This window comes from Coregonus clupeaformis, chromosome 5, assembly GCF_020615455.1.
Source record: "Coregonus clupeaformis isolate EN_2021a chromosome 5, ASM2061545v1, whole genome shotgun sequence".
Classification (NCBI taxonomy): domain Eukaryota; kingdom Metazoa; phylum Chordata; class Actinopteri; order Salmoniformes; family Salmonidae; genus Coregonus; species Coregonus clupeaformis.
Genome location: NC_059196.1, coordinates 41361784 through 41382222, shown reverse-complemented (window position 1 = coordinate 41382222; position 20439 = coordinate 41361784). Strand labels below are relative to the sequence as shown.

The following is a 20439-nucleotide window of genomic DNA, read 5'->3' as shown; positions in this document are numbered from 1 at the left end:
TGCATAGGTCGTATTTGTACTGTTTAAACATACAATTGTCCCCGGTCCCTTGCTGTGCTTATAAGCAGCATTTCTCTCCAGTTTCCATACAAGGCTGCCATCAATCCAAGGTTTTTGATTCGGGTACGTTTTGAAAGACACCATCAGTATCACATCATCTATGCATTTTTTTAGGAATCCGGTGACTGAGTCAACGTATTCATTGATGTAATCCACAGAGGCTCCCAGGAACATATTCCAGTCCACGTGATCAAAACTGTCTTGGAGCATGGATTCTGATTGATCAGACCAGCGTTGTACAGACCTGACCACTGGAACTTCCCTCTTGACTCTTTGTTTGTAGGCGGGGAGAAGCAAAATGGAGTTGTGGTCAGATTTGCCGAAAGGAGGATGGGAAAGGGCCTAATACCCTTGTCGAAAAGACGTGTAGCAGTGGTCAACTGAAGAATTTCGTCGAGTTGGACAGTTAATGTGTTGATAGTATTGGGGAGCACGGAACTCAAATTACTTTTGTTAAAGCTGCCTCTCTGTACGCGGTCTCCAATTTGTTCAATGTCCAATGAAGGTCTTTGAGAGCATTTTTGGTATTGGCCTAGGGCGGGACGTACACAGCCCTGGCGATAATCCCTGAGAACTCTCTCGGAAGGTAAAAAGGCCGACATTTGATGACCAAGTCTTCCAAGTCGGGAGAGCAGAAGCTCGCAAGTTCCTGTGCTTTTCCCCCGTCGCACCACTTGTTATTGGTCATAACGCCACCGCCTTTGTTCTTGCCAGAGAGAGCCCGCTTCCTATCCGCTCAATGAACTTTAAACCCTGCTGGTTGTATATAATCTGTTTGGATGGCGGAGGAAAGCCAAGTCTCAGAAAAACAGAGTAGGTTGCAGAATCTGATGTCCCTATGGAAGGAGTCAAGTTTATTCACTAGTAAACATTGGTGAGTAGTATGACATGGAGATAGAGCGACATGGAGAGAGAGAGACATGGAGATAGAGAGACATGGAGAGAGAGAGACATGGAGAGAGAGAGACATGGAGAGAGAGAGACAAGGAGAGAGAGAGACATGGAGAGAGAGAGACATGGAGATAGAGAGACATGGAGAGAGAGAGACATGGAGAGAGAGAGACATGGAGAGAGAGAGACATGGAGAGAGAGAGACATGGAGAGAGAGAGACATGGAGAGAGAGAGACATGGAGAGAGAGAGAGACATGGAGAGAGAGAGACATGGAGAGAGAGAGACATGGAGAGAGAGAGACATGGAGAGAGAGAGACATGGAGAGAGAGAGACATGGAGAGAGAGAGACATGGAGAGAGAGAGACATGGAGAGAGAGAGACATGGAGAGAGAGAGACATGGAGAGAGAGAGACATGGAGAGAGAGAGAGATGGAGAGAGAGAGAGACATGGAGAGAGAGAGAGACATGGAGAGAGAGAGACATGGAGAGAGAGAGACATGGAGAGAGAGAGAGACATGGAGAGAGAGAGACATGGAGAGAGAGAGACATGGAGAGAGAGAGACATGGAGAGAGAGAGAGACATGGAGAGAGAGAGACATGGAGAGAGAGAGACATGGAGAGAGAGAGACATGGAGAGAGAGAGACATGGAGAGAGAGAGAGACATGGAGAGAGAGAGACATGGAGAGAGAGAGACATGGAGAGAGAGAGACATGGAGAGAGAGAGACATGGAGAGAGAGAGAGACATGGAGAGAGAGAGAGACATGGAGAGAGAGAGAGACATGGAGAGAGAGAGACATGGAGAGAGAGAGAGACATGGAGAGAGAGAGAGACATGGAGAGAGAGAGACATGGAGAGAGAGAGACATGGAGAGAGAGAGAGACATGGAGAGAGAGAGAGACATGGAGAGAGAGAGAGACATGGAGAGAGAGAGAGACATGGAGAGAGAGAGACATGGAGAGAGAGAGAGACATGGAGAGAGAGAGACATGGAGAGAGAGAGAGACATGGAGAGAGAGAGAGACATGGAGAGAGAGAGAGACATGGAGAGAGAGAGAGACATGGAGAGAGAGAGAGACATGGAGAGAGAGAGACATGGAGAGAGAGAGAGACATGGAGAGAGAGAGACATGGAGAGAGAGAGACATGGAGAGAGAGAGACATGGAGAGAGAGAGACATGGAGAGAGAGAGACATGGAGAGAGAGAGACATAGAGAGAGAGAGAGACATGGAGAGAGAGAGACATGGAAAGAGAGAGACATGGAAAGAGAGTGATGGAGAGAGTGATGGAGAGAGAGGGAAGGTGCAGTGGGGTGTACTGTGGTATTGTGGTTTTATTCCAGACCTTGAGAGCTAATGAATAAGTGAGCAGGTCTGTTGGCCTCAGTAGACAGAATGGAGAGTTATTCAGCAGACAGAATGGAGAGGTATTCAGTAGACAGAGTGGAGAGGTATTCAGCAGACAGAGTGGAGAGGTATTCAGTAGACAGAGGGGAGAGTTATTCAGTAGACAGAGTGGAGAGGTATTCAGCAGACAGAATGGAGAGGTATTCAGTAGACAGAGGGGAGAGGTATTCAGTAGACAGAGTGGAGAGGTATTCAGTAGACAGAGTGGAGAGGTATTCAGTAGACAGAGGGGAGTGTTGTTCAGTAGACAGAGTGGAGAGGTATTCAGTAGACAGAGTGGAGAGGTATTCAGTAGACAGAGGGGAGAGGTATTCAGCAGACAGAGGGGAGAGTTATTCAGTAGACAGAGGGGAGTGTTGTTCAGTAGACAGAGTGGAGAGGTATTCAGTAGACAGAGTGGAGAGGTATTCAGCAGACAGAGGGGAGAGTTATTCAGTAGACTGAGGGAAGAGTTATTCAGTAGACTGAGGGAAGAGGTATTCAGCAGACAGAGGGGAGAGTTATTCAGTAGACAGAGGGAAGAGATATTCAGCAGACAGAGGGGAGAGTTATTCAGTAGACTGAGGGGAGAGATATTCAGCAGACAGAGGGGAGAGTTATTCAGTAGACTGAGGGAACAGGTATTCAGCAGACAGAGGGGAGAGTTATTCAGTAGACTGAGGGAAGAGGTATTCAGCAGACAGAGGGGAGAGTTATTCAGTAGACAGAGGGGAGAGTTATTCAGTAGACTGAGGGAAGAGGTATTCAGCAGACAGAGGGGAGAGTTATTCAGTAGACTGAGGGAAGAGGTATTCAGCAGACAGAGGGGAGAGTTATTCAGTAGACAGAGGGGAGAGTTATTCAGTAGACAGAGGGGAGAGTTATTCAGTAGACAGAGGGGAGAGTTATTCAGTAGACAGAGGGAAGAGATATTCAGCAGACAGAGGGGAGAGTTATTCAGTAGACTGAGGGAAGAGGTATTCAGCAGACAGAGGGGAGAGTTATTCAGTAGACTGAGGGAAGAGGTATTCAGCAGACAGAGGGGAGAGTTATTCAGTAGACTGAGGGAAGAGATATTCAGCAGACAGAGGGGAGAGTTATTCAGTAGACTGAGGGAACAGGTATTCAGCAGACAGAGGGGAGAGTTATTCAGTAGACTGAGGGAAGAGGTATTCAGCAGACAGAGGGGAGAGTTATTCAGTAGACAGAGGGGAGAGTTATTCAGTAGACTGAGGGAAGAGGTATTCAGCAGACAGAGGGGAGAGTTATTCAGTAGACTGAGGGAAGAGGTATTCAGCAGACAGAGGGGAGAGGTATTCAGTAGACAGAGTGGAGAGTTATTCAGTAGACAGAGTGGAGAGTTATTCAGTAGACTGAGGGAAGAGGTATTCAGTAGACAGAGTGGAGAGTTATTCAGTAGACAGAGTGGAGAGTTATTCAGTAGACTCAGGGAAGAGGTATTCAGTAGACAGAGTGGAGAGTTACTCAGCAGACAGAATGGAGAGGTATTCAGTAGACAGAGGGGAGAGGTATTCAGTAGACAGAGTGGAGAGTTATTCAGTAGACAGAGTGGAGAGTTATTCAGTAGACAGAGTGGAGAGTTATTCAGTAGACTGAGGGAAGAGGTATTCATGACATTACCTTTCATTACTCTATTATTATTTAATATACACCCAAATCCATTTGGCCACACTAGGGGTGACACATGCACACACACACACGTTCGTGCACTAACACACACACACACACAGAGAAAGATGTAATTTCAGTGGTTTATTGACAGGTAAAAGGTCTTTCCCTCTGAGAAATAAAGAGGAAAGGTGATCAAGAAATAACTGCAAGAAATAACCTGAAGCTCTTTTTCTCTCTCACTCTCAAAGGATCTCATTTTCATTCCACCTTCTTAACCTCTCTCGCTCTCTCTCTCTCTCTCTCGCTCTCTCGCTCTCATTCTCGCTCTCGCTCTCATTCTCTCTCTCGCTCTCATTCTCTCTCTCGCTCTCATTCTCTCTCTTCCACTCTCTCTTCCTCTCTCTCCCACACCATCACCCTCTCTTTCCCTCTCTCTTCCTCTCTCTCTCTCTCCCTCTCTCCCTCTCTCGCTCATTCTCTCAGAGTAAGAGAGAGAGAGAGCGAGAGAGAGGGAGGGAGAAAGTGAGAGAGAGGGCAAGAGAGAGGGAGAGAGTAAGAGCGAGAGCGGGCGAGAGAGAGAGAGAGAGAGAGAGAGAGAGAGGGGGGCGAAGGCGAAGGTGTGAGGGGGAGATATATATATATATAGAAAGAGAGAGAGGGAGAGAGTGAGAGAGAGAGAGGGCGAGAGAGTGAGAGTGAGTGAATCTTTTCCAGCCCACCCGAGCATGACCTGACCATTGAGAATTATTTAAACAGTTTTTTAGGGGCGGAGCTGGTGATTCACCTCCATCAGAGACATGACAGGATGTCGCCACACCATCTCAAGGTCAATTAAATTGATTGGACATGATTTGGAAAGGCATACACCTGTCTATATAAGGTCCCACAGTTGACAGTGCATGTCAGAGCAAAAACCAAGCCGTGAGATCAAAAGAATTGTCCGTAGAGCTTCGAGACAGGATTGTGTCAAGGCACAGATCTGGGGAAGGGTACCACAAACTTTAATGCAGCATTGAAGGTCCCCAAGAACACAGTGGCCTCCATCATTCTTAAATGGAAGAAGTTTGGAACTACCAAGACTCTTCCTAGTGTGATGAGGTGTGAATGAAGGAGTCAGGCGCAAGAGGTAAAATACCGAAGTCCAGAGTTTAATCCGTTTACATAAATCAAACGCCCCAAGCGTCAAACGAAACTATACAAGGGAAAACATCCACCTTGGCAATAACACAGTGAAATGTAGCTCAACCGAGCTACACGCTCTCACAACAAACAATCACTCACAAAGACAAGGGGAACAGAGGGAACACTTATACACATACTAATTAGGGGAATGAGCACCAGGTGTGTGTGATTGACAAGACATGACAAGTGGAGTGATGAGAATGGGATCGGCAGTAGCTAGTACTCCAGTGACAACGAACGCCGAAGCCTGCCCGAACCAGGAGGGGGGGCAGCCTCGGTGGAAGTCGTGACACCTAGAGCTGGCCGCCCGGCCAAACTGAGCAATCGGGGGAGACGGGCCTTGGTCAGGGAGGTTACCAAGAACCCGATGGTCACTCTGACAGAGCTCCAGAGTTCCTCGGCGGAAGTCGTGACAGTACCCCCCCGATGCGCGGCTCCAGCAGTGCGTCGACCCCAGCCTCGGGGACGGCCAGGAGGACGCGGAGCAGGGCGAGTCGGATCGCGAAGGTGGAAATCCCTCAACAGGGAGGGATCGAGGATGTCCCGCCTTGGGACCCAGTACCGTTCCTCCGGAACGTACCCCTCCCACTCCCAACCTCCCGTACCTCAGACTCCTGGAGCGGACCAGCTACCACCGGCCTGCGGAGAGACACATAAAACGAGTGGTTAATACGGTAATCAGGGGGGAGTAACAACCTGTATGTCACCTCGTTTATTCTCTTCAGGACTTTAAATGGCCCCACAAACCGCGGGCTCAGCTTCCGGCAGGACAGGCGGAGAGGCAGATTCCGGGTCGAGAGCTAGACCCGATCCCCTGGTACGAACACCGGGGCCTCCCTGCGGTGGCGGTCAGCGTTGGCCTTCTGACGATGCACGGCGCGCTGGAGGCAAACATGGGCAGCGTCCCAAGTCTCCTCCGTGCCCCGAAACCAGTCATCCACCGCAGGAGCCTCGGTCTGGCTCTGGTGCCACGTTGCCAGGACCGGTTGGTAACCCAAAACACATTGGAAGGGTGTTAGGTTAGTGGAGGAGTGGCGGAGAGAGTTCTGAGCATATTCTGCCCATGGCAGGAACACTGACCACTGACAGTAGGTCCGCAGGAACCTACCCATATCTTGATTCACCCTTTCCACCTGCCCATTGCTCTCGGGGTGAAAACCAGAGGTCAGGCTGACCGAGACCTCCAGATGTTCCATGAACGCCTTCCAGACTCTAGACGTGAACTGGGGACCTCGGTCGGACACTATATCCTCTGGTACCCCATAGTGCCGGAAGACGTGAGTAAACAGAGCCTCCGCAGTTTGTAGGGCCGTGGGGAGACCGGGCAGAGGAAGGAAGTGGCAGGACTTTGAAAAGCGGTCCACAATGACCAGGATAGTGGTGTTATCTTGGGAGGGGGGAAAATCAGTGAGAAAATCAATACTCAGGTGAGACCATGGTCGTTGTGGAACTGATAAAGGTTGAAGCTTACCCGCTGGGAGGTGCCTAGGTGCCTTACTCTGGGCGCACACTGAGCAGGAGGAAACATACACCCTTACGTCCTTAGCCAGTACTTCTCGGTCAGGCAGCGCATTGTACGACCGATACCTGGAGGGTGACGTGTGTGCCCAGTAGATCAGACGATCACGGATAAGCGCAGGCACGTACTGCAGCCCAGCTGGACACTGTGGTGGAGAAGGATCTGTGCGTATTGCCTGCGCTATATCTGTGTCCATTGCCCATACTACCGGCGCCACAATGCATGAGGCTTGAAGTATGGGGGTGTTGTCTCTAGGCCTCTCCTCTGTGTCATACAGCCGAGAGAGTGCGTCTGCCTTCACGTTCTTCGTACCCGGAATGTATGAGAGTGTGAAATCAAACCGGGTGAAGAAGAGGGCCCACCTGGCCTGGCGAGGATTCAGCCTCCTCGCTGCCCGAATGTACTCCAGGCTACGGTGGTCTGTCCAGACGAGGAAAGGGTGTTTCACCCCGTCGAGCCAATGTCTCCACACCGTCAAAGCTCGGACAACAGCCAGCAGCTCCCGATCACCAACGCCGTAGTTCTGCTCTGCCGAACTGAGCTTCTTAGAAAAGAAAGCACAGGGGCGGAGCTTGGGTGGCTTGCCCGAGCGTAGGGATAAAACAAATCCTATCCCTACCTCGGACGCATCCACCTCCCCTACGAACGGTAGTGATGGATCGGGGTGAACCAGTACCGGGGCTGAGGTGAACAGACCCCGCAATCTACTGAAGGCCAAATCAGCCTCAGCAGACCAGCGGAGTGGATCGGCCCACCCTTCAACAAGGAGGTAATGGGAGCTGCGACCTTGCCAAAGCCCAGAATAAACCTTTGATAGTAGTTGGCAAAGCCAAGGAAGCGCTGCACCTCCTTTACCGTGGTTGGAGTCGGCCAATTACGCATGGCTGCAATGCGGTCTCCCTCCATCTCCACACCTGTGGTGGTAATGCGATATCCGAGGAAGGAGATTGACTGCTGGAAAAACTCACACTTCTCTGCCTTGGCATAAAGATCATTTTCCAGCAGTCGGACCAGTACCTTGCGAACCAGGGACACATGCTCGGCGTGCGTAGCAGAATACACCAGGATGTCATCGATGTAGACCACCACACCACGACCAAGCATGTCCCGAAACACCTCGTTCACAAAGGACTGGAAATCGGATGGAGCATTCATCAATCCGTAGGGCATCACCAGGTATTCATAATGCCCCGAGGTTGTGCTGAATGCTGTTTTCCACTCATCCCCTTCCCGAATACGCACCAGGTTGTAGGCACTCCTGAGGTCTAATTTGGTGAAAAAATGGGCCCCATGCATTGACTCAATCACTGAAGGAATGAGAGGAAGAGGATAACTAAATCGTACCGTCACATTATTCAGTGGTCGATAATCAATGCACGGGCGTAAACCGCCATCTTTCTTCTTCATAAAGAAGAAACTCGAGGAGGCAGATGAAGTGGAGGGACGTATATACCCCTGGCCCAGGGACTTGGTGACGTATATTTCCATAGCCTCCATTTCAGCCTGCGACAGGGGATATACATGACTCCTGGGAGGTACAGCGTCTACCCGAAGATTTATCGCGCAATCCCCCTCCCGATGAGATGGTAATTTAGTCGCTTGCGTCTTGGAAAACGCGAGCGCCAGATCATGGTATTCGGGGGGAATGCGCACGGTGGGGTACCCTCTGGACTTTCCACTGTGGTCGCACCAACGGAAACACCTAGATACCTACCCGGACACTCACGCGATCACCCCGTAAGAACCTTCTGCGGCCATGAGAAATTGGGGTTGTGAAGGGCTAACCACGGGATACCCAAGACTACAGGGTAAGCAGGAGACTCAATAATCATAAAGGTGATCTGCTCAACATGCGTCTCCTGCGTAATCATGGTGACTGGTACCGTAACTTCCTTAACCAACCTGGACCCTAATGCTCTGATGGGGAGTGGAATGGTTAGGGGAACCAATGAAATGCCTTGACGGTGTGCAAATGCCCTGTCCATAAAACTCCCAGCTGCGCCTGAATCGACTAGCGCCTTACACTGGGAACCTACCAAGTGAACGGGAAAGGAGATAGATAAAGTACAGTGCGCCGCAAAGGGCTCTGAACACGTTTGGGTGTTCGTTACCTGGGGTGATGCGTGAGTACCCTGCCTACCGCCTCCAGACCCAAAAGAACGTTGACTGCGACGTGAGGTGGATTGTCCCTTCGTGCCACCACAGTGGCACTATCCCTGTCCTCCTGCGCTCTCTCGACCGGCGGCTCCCCCCAACTCCATCTGCTCGGGGTCAGAGTCGTCCGGAGTGGGAACGGGCAGACCCCTACCAGGACGTCCTCTGGCTGCTAGCAGATTGTCCAGCCAGATGGCCATGTCCACCAGTTGGGAGAACGATAGCATGGCATCCCGGCAGGCTAGCTCCCGTCAGGCGTCCTCCCTTAGGTGGCACTGGAAATGGTTGATCAGGGTCCGCTCATTCCACCCGGACCCCGCTGCCAGCGTCCGGAACTCCAGCGCGTAGTCCTGAGCGGTCCTCGTCCCCTGCCTCAGATGAACCAGTCGTTCGCCCGCCTCTCGACCCTCAGGCGGGTGATCAAAAACGTCCCAAAAGAGGCAAGCAAACTCCCCCGTAGTTCTCCAACGTGGTACCTCCCTCGTTCCACACCGCGTTGGCCCACTCCAGGGCTCTCCCACAAAGGCAGGAAACGAGGACGGATACTTTCTCCCACTCCCGGGGCTCCGGCCTGATGCTGGAGAAATACAACTCCAGTTGGAGTAGGAATCCCTTACATCGCGCTGCCGTCCCATCAAATGCCGGTGGCCGGGATATCTGAATCCCTCCAGGGGCTGGGGTGTAGGTGGCTGGATCCGGTTGACCAGCTGGTCTCGATAGATCGGATCCTCTCCTCTCCAGGCGTTCTACCACCTGAAGAACCCGATCCATCGCTTCCCCCAAGCTGGCCAACATCGAGGAATGTTCCTAGACCCTTGCCACAACTCTAGGCATGCGGTCTTCTCCTGCTGACTCCATATCAGATCAGGTGAGTGATTCTGTGACGAGGTGTGAATGAAGGAGTCAGGCGCAAGAGGTAAAATACCGAAGTCCAGAGTTTAATCCGTTTACATAAATCAAACGCCCCAAGCGTCAAACAAAACTATACAAGGGAAAACATCCACCTTGGCAATAACACAATGAAATGTAGCTCAACCGAGCTACACGCTCTCACAACAAACAATCACTCACAAAGACAAGGGGAACAGAGGGAACACTTATACACATACTAATTAGGGGAATGAGCACCAGGTGTGTGTGATTGACAAGACATGACAAGTGGAGTGATGAGAATGGGATCGGCAGTAGCTAGTACTCCGGTGACAACGAACGCCGAAGCCTGCCCGAACCAGGAGGGGGGGCAGCCTCGGTGGAAGTCGTGACACCTAGAGCTGGCCGCCCGGCCAAACTGAGCAATCGGGGGAGACGGGCCTTGGTCAGGGAGGTTACCATCTCTGCAGAGTTCCTCTGTGGAGACGGGCCTTGGTCAGGGAGGTCCCATCTCCTCCAGAGTTCCTCTGTGGAGATGGGAGAACCTTCCAGAAGGAATACCATCTCTGCAGCACTCCACCAATCAGGCCTTTATGGTAGAGTGGCCTGACGGAAGCCACTCCTCAGTAAAAGGCCCATGACAGCCCGCTTGGAGTTTGCCAAAAGGCACCTAAAGACACTCAGACCATGAGAAACAAGATTCTCTGGTCTGATGAAACCAAAATTGGACTCTTTGGCCTGAATGCCAAGAGTCACGTCTGGAGGAAACCTGGCACCAGCCCTACGATGAAGCATGGTGGTGGCAGCATCATGCTGTGGGGATGTTTTTCAGCGGCAGGGACCGGGAGACTAGTCAGGATCGAGGGAAAGATGAACGGAGCAAAGTACAGAGAGATCCTTGATGAAAACCTGCTCCAGAGCGCTCAGGACCTCAGACTGTGGTGAAGGTTCACCTACCAACAGGATAACGACCCTAAGCACACAGCCAAGACAACGCAGGAGTGGCTTTGGGACAAGTCTCTGAATGTCCTTGAGTGGCCCAGCCAGAGCCCGGACTTGAACCCGATCTAACATCTCTGGAGAGACCTGAAAATAGCTGTGCAGCGACACTCCCCATCCAACCTGACAGAGCTTGAGAGGATCTGCAGAGAATAATGGGAGAAACTCCCCAAATACAGGTGTGCCAAGCTTGTAGCGTCATACCCAAGAAGACTTGAGGCTGTAATCGCTGCCAAAAGTGCTTCAACAAAGTACTGAGTAAAGGGTCTGAATTCTTATGTAAATGTGATATTTCATTTTAGTAAAAATATATTAAATAAACCGTTTTTTCTTTGTCATTATGGGGTATTGTGTGTAAAAAACAAACAATTTAATCAATTTTAGAATAAGGTTGTAACGTAACAAAATGTGGAAAAAGTCAAGGGGTCTGAATACTTTTCGAATGCGCTGTATGTTTTCAAAACGCATACTGCCTCCAGCTCATTGCAAAGTGGTGTGTGACACGCTGAAGCCTGCCTAGTTACCTATGCACTTGAATGGCGAATGGGAAGCGTGCTTCAATTTCCAGTTGAGCAATAAAAATAGTAGCTATTTTTAATCATGACCATGTTTTTTTGTTTTTGTTTGTTTTACACGCAATTGCTTTTAGAATTGTTGCACTATGATTGTCCTTATTAAAGCACGTTTCACTCCAGCAGCAACAAATAGCTGTCTGAGTGTCACGATCGTCTAAGGAGGAGGACCAAGGCGCAGCGTTGAGGGTGAACATATTTATTAAGAGAATGATCACACGATCAAAACAACAGACGATAACGTGACGTCTACGGTATAACACAAACCAAATAAGAACATAAACAAATGAAAACTCACACCCTGGCTCAACATACTAGAGTCCCCAGAGCCAGGGCGTGACAGTACCCCCCCCTAAAGGCGCGGACTCCGACCGCGCCAACCAAATACAACAGGGGAGGGACCGGGTGGGCACTCCGCCTCGGCGGCGGATCCGGCTCCGGACATGACCCCCACTCCTTCTCTAACCCCCCAAAGTACCCCTGGTCCGGTCTGGCCCTGCTGACCAGAGCTGAACTGAACACTGGTGGAGCGGATTGCTCTAGCTCCGGCGTGACGCAGCACCTGACCGGTGCCGGACCCGCCACCGGTGGAACAGGCACGGGCCGTGCCGGACTGACGACGCACACCACTGGCTTGGTGTGGGGAGCAGGAGCGGGACGAGCCGGGCTGACGAAACGCACCACTGACTTGGTGCGGGGAGCAGGAGCGGGCCGGACCGGGCTGACGAAGCGCACCACAGACTTGGTGCGGGGAGCAGGAAGGGGCCGGGCCGAGCTGGCGATGCGCACCGTAGACTTGGTGCGAGTGGCAGGAACAGGCCGGACCGTACTGGGAACACACACCACTGGCCCTACGTGGGGATCAGGAACAGGCCGGACCGGACTGGCAACACACGCCAGTACCTCTCGCCGTGCCTCTACATCTTCCACCCCCTCTTCGACCAGTGGCCCCCGTAACCTGGCGGCCTCCTCTGCCAATCCGCTGGGCCGCTCTGCCGCGGTCTCCTGCTGGCCCGTCGTCCACGGCGTTAGCCCCCCCCTAAAAAAATTCTGGGCGTCTCCCCTACCCGTGGACCAGGTCTCCATGTCCCTCGCCAGCCTTTCGCCCTTCTGCCACAATGTCAAGCCCTTCTCTTCCTCACTCGGCTTGACCCAGTCGAGGAGGCGAAGGAGATCTGTTAGGGATCTCCCTGGCGATGGCTCCTGGACACGCTGCTTGGTCACATCTTGGTGGTTTCTTCTGTCACGATCGTCTAAGGAGGAGGACCAAGGCGCAGCGTTGAGGGTGAACATATTTATTAAGAGAATGATCACACGATCAAAACAACAGACGATAACGTGACGTCTACGGTATAACACAAACCAAATAAGAACATAAACAAATGAAAACTCACACCCTGGCTCAACATACTAGAGTCCCCAGAGCCAGGGCGTGACACTGAGCTGTATCAGCAGCTCTCGCGCTATATCGACTGGTATTTACATCAATGAATAGGCTAAAATGCATTATTTTGCAATGTGATTTTAATTTTCTCCCGGAAAGTTTTATGTGTGTGTGTGGGTGAAAGGTTAAGGAAGCAGTATATATACACACACACACACACACACCACATAGTATAAAGAAGAGAAATGAGATGCAACTTTAGAAAATGTATTAAGTAGATTAGCCATGTAGTAATTGTGGTGCAATGTGTCTGCTGGAGGAAACGCCAATGAATCCTGTGAGGAATAAACTGCAAGAGAGAGAGAGAGAGAGTGAGTGACAGAGAGTGAGAGAGAGAGAGAGAGTGAGAGAGTGAGAGAGTGAGAGAGTGAGAGAGTGAGAGAGAGAGAGAGAGTGAGAGAGAGAGAGAGAGAGAGAGAGAGAGAGAGAGAGAGAGAGAGAGAGAGAGAGAGAGAGAGAGAGAGAGAGAGAGAGAGAGAGAGAGAGAGAGAGAGAGAGAGAGAGATACTGAAAAGGTCTAAGTATAGGACTGTGTGTGAAAGAGAGATGCTCCTTCTCAGACTGCAGTGATCACTGCAGCAGGGAAACAGAGACTGAAACTGAATACAAATGATCCTATAGATATTCAATACACTCAAAGCACAGCATACAAATACATTTCGAAACCCAAAATCACAACACACACACATGCACTCATACTGTGTGTATTGTGTGTACTGTTGTGAATTGTTAGATATACTGCACTGTTGGAGGTAGAAACACAAGCATTTCGCTACACCCACAATAAACATCTGTTAAACAGATCCAGAAATTGGACCACCTAGCAACAGACTGTGTTGATCCAGAAATGGGACCACCTAGTTACATACTGTATTGATACAGAAATTGGACCACCTAGCTACAGACTGTATTGATCCTGAAATGGGACCACCTAGCAACAGACTGTATTGATCCAGAAATGGGACCACCTAGCTACAGACTGTATTGATCCAGAAATGCACCTAGCTCCAGACTGTATTGATGCAGAAATGGGACCACCTAGCTCCAGACTGTATTAATCCAGAAATGGGACCACCTAGCCACATACTGTATTGATGCTGAAATGGGACCACCTAAAAACAGACAGTATTAATCCAGAAATGGGACCACCTAGCCACATACTGTATTGATGCAGAAATGGGACCACCTAGCTATAGACTATATTGATCCAGAAATGGGACCACCTAGCTCCAGACTGTATTGATCCAGAAATTGGACCACCTAGTAACATACTGTATTGATTCAGAAATGGGACCACCTAGCAACAGACTGTATTGATCCAGAAATGGTACCACCTAGCTACATACTGTATTGATCCAGAAATGGGACCACCTAGCTAAAGACTGTATTGATCCAGAAATGGGACCACCTAGGTAGAGACTGTATTGATGCAGTAATGGGACCACCGAGCTCCAGACTGTATTGATGCAGAAATGGGACCACCTAGCCCCAGACTGTATTAATCCAGAATTGGGACCACCTAGCCACATACTGTATTGATGCAGAAATGGGACCACCTAGCTATAGAATGTATTGATCCAGAAATGGGACCACCTAGCTCCAGACTGTATTGATCCAGAAATGGTACCACCTAGCTACATACTGTATTGATCCAGAAATGGGACCACCTAGCTCCAGACTGTATTGATGCAGAAATGGGACCACCTAGCTCCAGACTGTATTGATGCAGAAATGGGACCACCTAGCTATAGACTGTATTGATCCAGAAATGGGACCACCTAGCTCCAGACTGTATTGATCCAGAAATGGGACCACATAGCTCCAGACTGTATTGATCCAGAAATGGGACCACCTAGCAACAGACTGTATTTATCCAGAAATGGGACCATCTAGCTACATACTGTATTGATACGGAAATGGGACCACCTAGCTAAAGACTGTATTGATCCAGAAATGGTACCACCTAGCTACATACTGTATTGATCCAGAAATGGGACCACCTAGCTCCAGACTGTATTGATGCAGAAATGGGACCACCTAGCTCCAGACTGTATTGATGCAGAAATGGGACCACCTAGCTATAGACTGTATTGATCCAGAAATGGGACCACCTAGCTCCAGACTGTATTGATCCAGAAATGGGACCACATAGCTCCAGACTGTATTGATCCAGAAATGGGACCACCTAGCAACAGACTGTATTTATCCAGAAATGGGACCATCTAGCTACATACTGTATTGAAACAGAAATGGGACCACCTAGCTAAAGACTGTATTGATCCAGAAATGGGACCACCTAGCTACATACTGTATTGATACAGAAATGGGACCACCTAGCTAAACGCTATATTGATCCAGAAATGGGACCACCTAGCTCCAGACTGTATTGATCCAGAAATTGGACCACCTAGCCACATACTGTATTGATGCAGAAATGGGACCACCTAGCTCCAGACTGTATTGATGCTGAAATGGGACCACCTAGCAACAGACTGTATTGCTGAAGAAATGGGACCACCTAGCTCCAGACTGTATTAATCCAATAATGGGACCACCTAGCCACATACTGTATTGATCCAGAAATGGGACCACCTAGCTCCAGACTGTATCGATACAGAAATGGGACCACCTAGCTAAACGCTGTATTGATCCAGAAATGGGACCACCTAGCACCAGACTGTATTAATCCAGAAATTGTACCACCTAGCCACATACTGTATTGATGCAGAAATGGGACCACCTAGCTCCAGACTGTATTGATGCTGAAATGGGACCACCTAGCAACAGACTGTATTGCTGAAGAAATGGGACCACCTAGCTCCAGACTGTATTAATCCAATAATGGGACCACCTAGCCACATACTGTATTGATGCAGAAATGGGACCACCTAGCTATAGAATGTATTGATCCAGAAATGGGACCACCTAGCTCCAGACTGTATTGATACAGAAATGGGACCACCTAGCTAAACGCTGTATTGATCCAGAAATGGGACCACCTAGCACCAGACTGTATTAATCCAGAAATTGTACCACCTAGCCACATACTGTATTGATGCAGAAATGGGACCACCTAGCTCCAGACTGTATTGATGCTGAAATGGGACCACCTAGCAACAGACTGTATTGCTGCAGAAATGGGACCACCTAGCTCCAGACTGTATTAATCCAATAATGGGACCACCTAGCCACATGCTATATTGATGCAGAAATGGGACCACCTAGCTATAGACTGTATTGATCCAAAAATTGGAACACCTAGCTCCAGACTGTATTGATCCAGAAATTGGACCACCTAGCAACAGACTGTATTGATCCTGAAATGGGACCACCTAGCAGCAGACTGTATTGATCCAGAAATGGTACCACCTAGCTACAGACTGTATTGATCCAGAAATGGGACCACCTAGCAACAGACTGTATTGATCGAGAGATGGGACCACCTAGCTATAGACTGTACTGATCCAGACTGCACCTAGCTCCAGACTGTATTGATGCAGAAATGGGACCACCTAGCCACATACTGTATTGATGCAGAAATGGGACCACCTAGCTCCAGACTGTATTGATGCTGAAATGGGACCACCTAGCTCCAGACTGTATTAATCCAGAAATGGGACCACCTAGCCACAAACTGTATTGATGCAGAAATGGGACCACCTAGCTCCATAGTGTATTGATGCAGAAATGGGACCACCTAGCTATAGACTGTATTGACCCAGAAATGGGACCACTTAGCTCCAGACTGTATTGATGCAGAAATGGGGCCACCTAGCTCCAGATTGTATTAATCCTGAAATGGGACCACCTAGCAACAGACTGTATTGATGCTGAAATGGGACCACCTAGCTCCAGACTGTATTAATCCAGAAATGAGACCACCTAGTCACATACTGTATTGATGCAGAAATGGGACCACCTAGCTCCAGACTGTATTGATGCAGAAATGGGACCACCTAGCTCCAGACTGTATTGATCCAGAAATTGGACCACCTTGCAAAACAGACTGTATTGATCCAGAAATGGGACCACCTAGCAACAGACTGTATTGATCCAGAAATGGGATCACCTAGCTACAGACTGTATTGATCCAGAAATGGGACCACCTAGCTAAAGACTGTATTGATCGAGAAATGGGACCACCTATCTACAGACTGTATTGATCGAGAAATGGGACCACCTAGCTCCAGACTGTATTGATCCAGAAATGGGACTACCTAGCTCCAGACTGTATTGATCCAGAAAGTAGACCACCTAGCAACATACTGTGTTGATCCAGAAATGGGACCACCTAGCTAAAGACTGTATTGATCCAGAAATGGGACCACCTAGCAACAGAATGTATTGATCCAGAAATTGGACCACCTAGCAAGAGAATGTATTGATCCAGAAATGGGACCACCTATCTACATACTGTATTGATCGAGAAATGGGACCACCTAGCTCCAGACTGTATTGATCCAGAAATGGGACCACCTAGCAACAGACTGTATTGATCCAGAAATGGGACCACCTAGCTCCAGACTGTATTGATCCAGAAATTGGACCACCTAGCAACAGAATGTATTGATCCAGAAATGGGACCACCTAGCTACAGACTGTATTGATCGAGAAATGGGACCACCTAGCTCCAGACTGTATTGATCCAGAAATGGGACCACCTAGGTACATACTGTATTGATCCAGAAATGGGACAACCTAGCTAAAGACTGTATTGGTGTGTGTATGATCATGTGTATGTGTATATGTATGTGTGTCTGTATGTGTGTGTGTCTGCCATTACCAGGGCTGAGGCTGGAATTGGACTGTCTCTCAAACTCATGGAGAGTAGTGGGAGTCGACAGGTGACTTCAAGTGAGATGGAGGGAGAGAGTGAGGTGGAGAGAAAGAGAGAGAGAGAGAGGGGAGGAGAGGGAGGTGGAGAGAGAGGTGGAGAGAGAGAGAGAGAAGAGAGGAGAGGGAGGGAGGGAGAGAGAGAGAGAGAGAGAGAGAGAGAGAGAGAGAGAGAGAGAGAGAAGAGAGGAGAGAGGAGAGAGAGGGGAGAGAGAGGAGAGAGAGAGAGGGGAGAGAGGAGAGAGAGAGAGAGAGAGAGAGAGAGAGAGAGAGAGAGAGAGAGAGAGAGAGAGAGAGAGAGAGAGAGGTGGGGGGGAGGAGAGTCAGATAGAGGTCTGGGAGACAGTTAAAATTCAGAAGACAAATCACCCAGTCCTCCTTCAATGTTCTCTTCCCTCAGGTAATGGAACAGTGACTTGTCCAACAAACACATGCACAAGCGCTCACGTGCACGTACGCATATACACACAACGTTTATTTCTAAAAAAAAGTGCCACTCCTTGAGAGCTCTGAGATTATTAAAATGTTACAGTATAGAGGTAATGCAGTGTGTGTGTGTGTATGTTTGTGTGTGTGTCCTAATGTACAGCACACAGGCAGCTGATCATGTAAGGCTGATGTAAAGCTATTCAAATTTCAATCAAAAACAAAAAAGCTAATTGAAATCAGACTCACACACATATGTATGCACACACGCACACACACACACACACACACACACACAATGTTCTACTGAACAGCACAAACCGCTGACTGCTTCTTGCACCACAACTCCCAGAGTGCACCGAGAAGTGTCCACTCAAAGCACAGCTCACTCTCTCTCTCTCTCTCTCTCGCTCTCTCTCTCTCTCTCTCTCTCTCTCTCGCTCTCTCTCTCTCTCTTGGTTTCATGGAAAACTCTCTTTTTTAATCAGATGTGCTCCCTAAAGGTATGTGGATGGTGGACATTAATATTTCACTAAACTGCATTCTGAGGTTATCAATAATAAAATGCTATATTCTTATAAATATTCTAAAAATAAAGCCTGTCATTTTCCCCCCGTTGGAGCATTAAAGTTTAATATGCAGACAACCGCCAGTCTCCCACACAAAATGTAGCTATATGAAGGCTGACCAAGGGGTCACACAGTGTGTGGTTGTGTGTGTGTGTGTATTTATTTGACACGCCTTTAGCTCCCCTCTCACGCTGGACACCTGTGTGTATCACAGTACTAGAGTCAACTGATCTGAATCACAGCACTCAGTATGACCAGCAGCTTCTGACGCAGGACAAAAGCACTCTGACATTAGAGAGAGCTGGGTTGGCAGACACACACACACAGACAAGCACATGCACACACACACACACACACGCACCCATACACAAAACACGCACACATACACACACACTCACCGTGGTGAGATGTCGCAGCCCTGCTGCATGAAGGCCCCCAGTGAGAACCAGAGAGAGTTGAAGATGCCAAACTCGTTGGGTGGCTGGTCAGTGGGACCTGGCTCAGTAGAGCCCTCCTCTGGTTCCTCTGCATGCCACTCATACGGACTGAAACGACTCACCTGGGGACAGAGGAGAGGGGCTAGTTACAGGGCGTGAAGGCTTTTATTCCAGCCCAGCTCTACACAGCTGATTCAACTGATTCTGGTCACACACACACACACACACACACACACTCACCAGAAATAGCACCACGCTGACTCCTATGTAAGCGAAGACGATGCACATCCAGATCTCGTAGGCCAGCGGGTCCAGGAAAGAGAACACTCCAGGTTTAGACTTCTGGGGCTTCTTGATCATGATGGAGATCCCCAAGGACATGAAGGGCTTCGAGAAGTCTATCACCTCCTCACGGACCAGGGTTATAGTCAGAGGGGCTACCGCTATCTCTGCTTTCTGCAGCACGGGGGGGAGGGGGAGGGAGGGGAGGGAGAGAGGGGAGGGAGAGAGGGAGGGGGAGGAAGGGAGGGAGGGAGGGAGGGAGGGGAGGAAGGGAGGGAGGGAGGGAGGGAGGGAGGGAGGGAGGGAGGGAGAAAATCATTCATAATGGCCAGATACAGGAAACTAGAATACAAATCAACCATCAAGGTCTCTCTTCCAATCTGTTAAATACACCAGGGAGAAAACATCCTTATTTTAGTGCTGCAACAATTCACCTTGGATTCATATAATCAACAACACAGTGCCTACTACATCTGTTCAAGAATGTATTTTAACCTACAAGGGAAGAAAGAGTATGAGAGATTGAAGAGAAAGACAAAGTGAACAATAGAGAGGGGGAGAGAGAGAAAGAGTTGAAGAAAGGATTAGAGAAACCAGACAGAAAAACAGGAGCGTGAGAGAGAGAGAGCGAGAGAGAAAGATAGTGTGTGAGAGAGAAAGAGCGAGAGAGAGAGAGAGAAAACAAAAGTAAGAGAGCGAGGGAGAGGGGGAGAGGATGAGGGACAGATAAATACATTATCTCCCCTCAGCTAAAACAGATCAATGATTGGACACGACTGGGAATGTTTGGAATTAATCAAAGTGAATGAATTGTGGGATTGGTAATGACTCATTCTGTAAAATGTGCTTACGGAGCGAGAACACACACTCATGTACAGTCGCTGGAGTAAGAACACACACACAAACACACACACACACACGCACCACTGATATAGTCAGAGAGAAGCCTGGCTTTAGAAAATGTACAAAGTAGATTAGTCATCGACTGATTACAGTCACTCCTCCAATGTGTCTGCTGGCAGGCAGCTGGAGGAAATATGACTAAATCCTGGGAGACCTGGAGCACAGTGGATGAGAGAGAAAGACAGGCAGCGGACTAGAGCTAGGGGTTAGATGTTTCCAAAGTGAAAGACCGCAAGGGTACAGTAGGCACAATAGTTTCAAGTTTTAATGTTAGTTAAATG

At 49.2% G+C, this 20439-nt stretch overlaps 1 protein-coding gene across 7 annotated transcripts in view; it reads right to left on the bottom strand.

The window, feature by feature from the left end:
* Nucleotides 1-20439, bottom strand: part of LOC121558060 (glutamate receptor 4) — a 188241-nt gene that overhangs the window by 36508 nt on the left and 131294 nt on the right. For all 7 annotated transcript variants that reach the window (XM_041871541.2, XM_041871542.2, XM_041871543.2 and 4 more), the window contains exons 12-13: nucleotides 19214-19429; nucleotides 18935-19095 (exon numbers count right to left, since the gene is read on the bottom strand). In XM_041871541.2, coding sequence (XP_041727475.1) covers nucleotides 18935-19095; nucleotides 19214-19429 — 377 coding nt within the window. The remainder of the gene's footprint in view (nucleotides 1-18934; nucleotides 19096-19213; nucleotides 19430-20439) is intronic.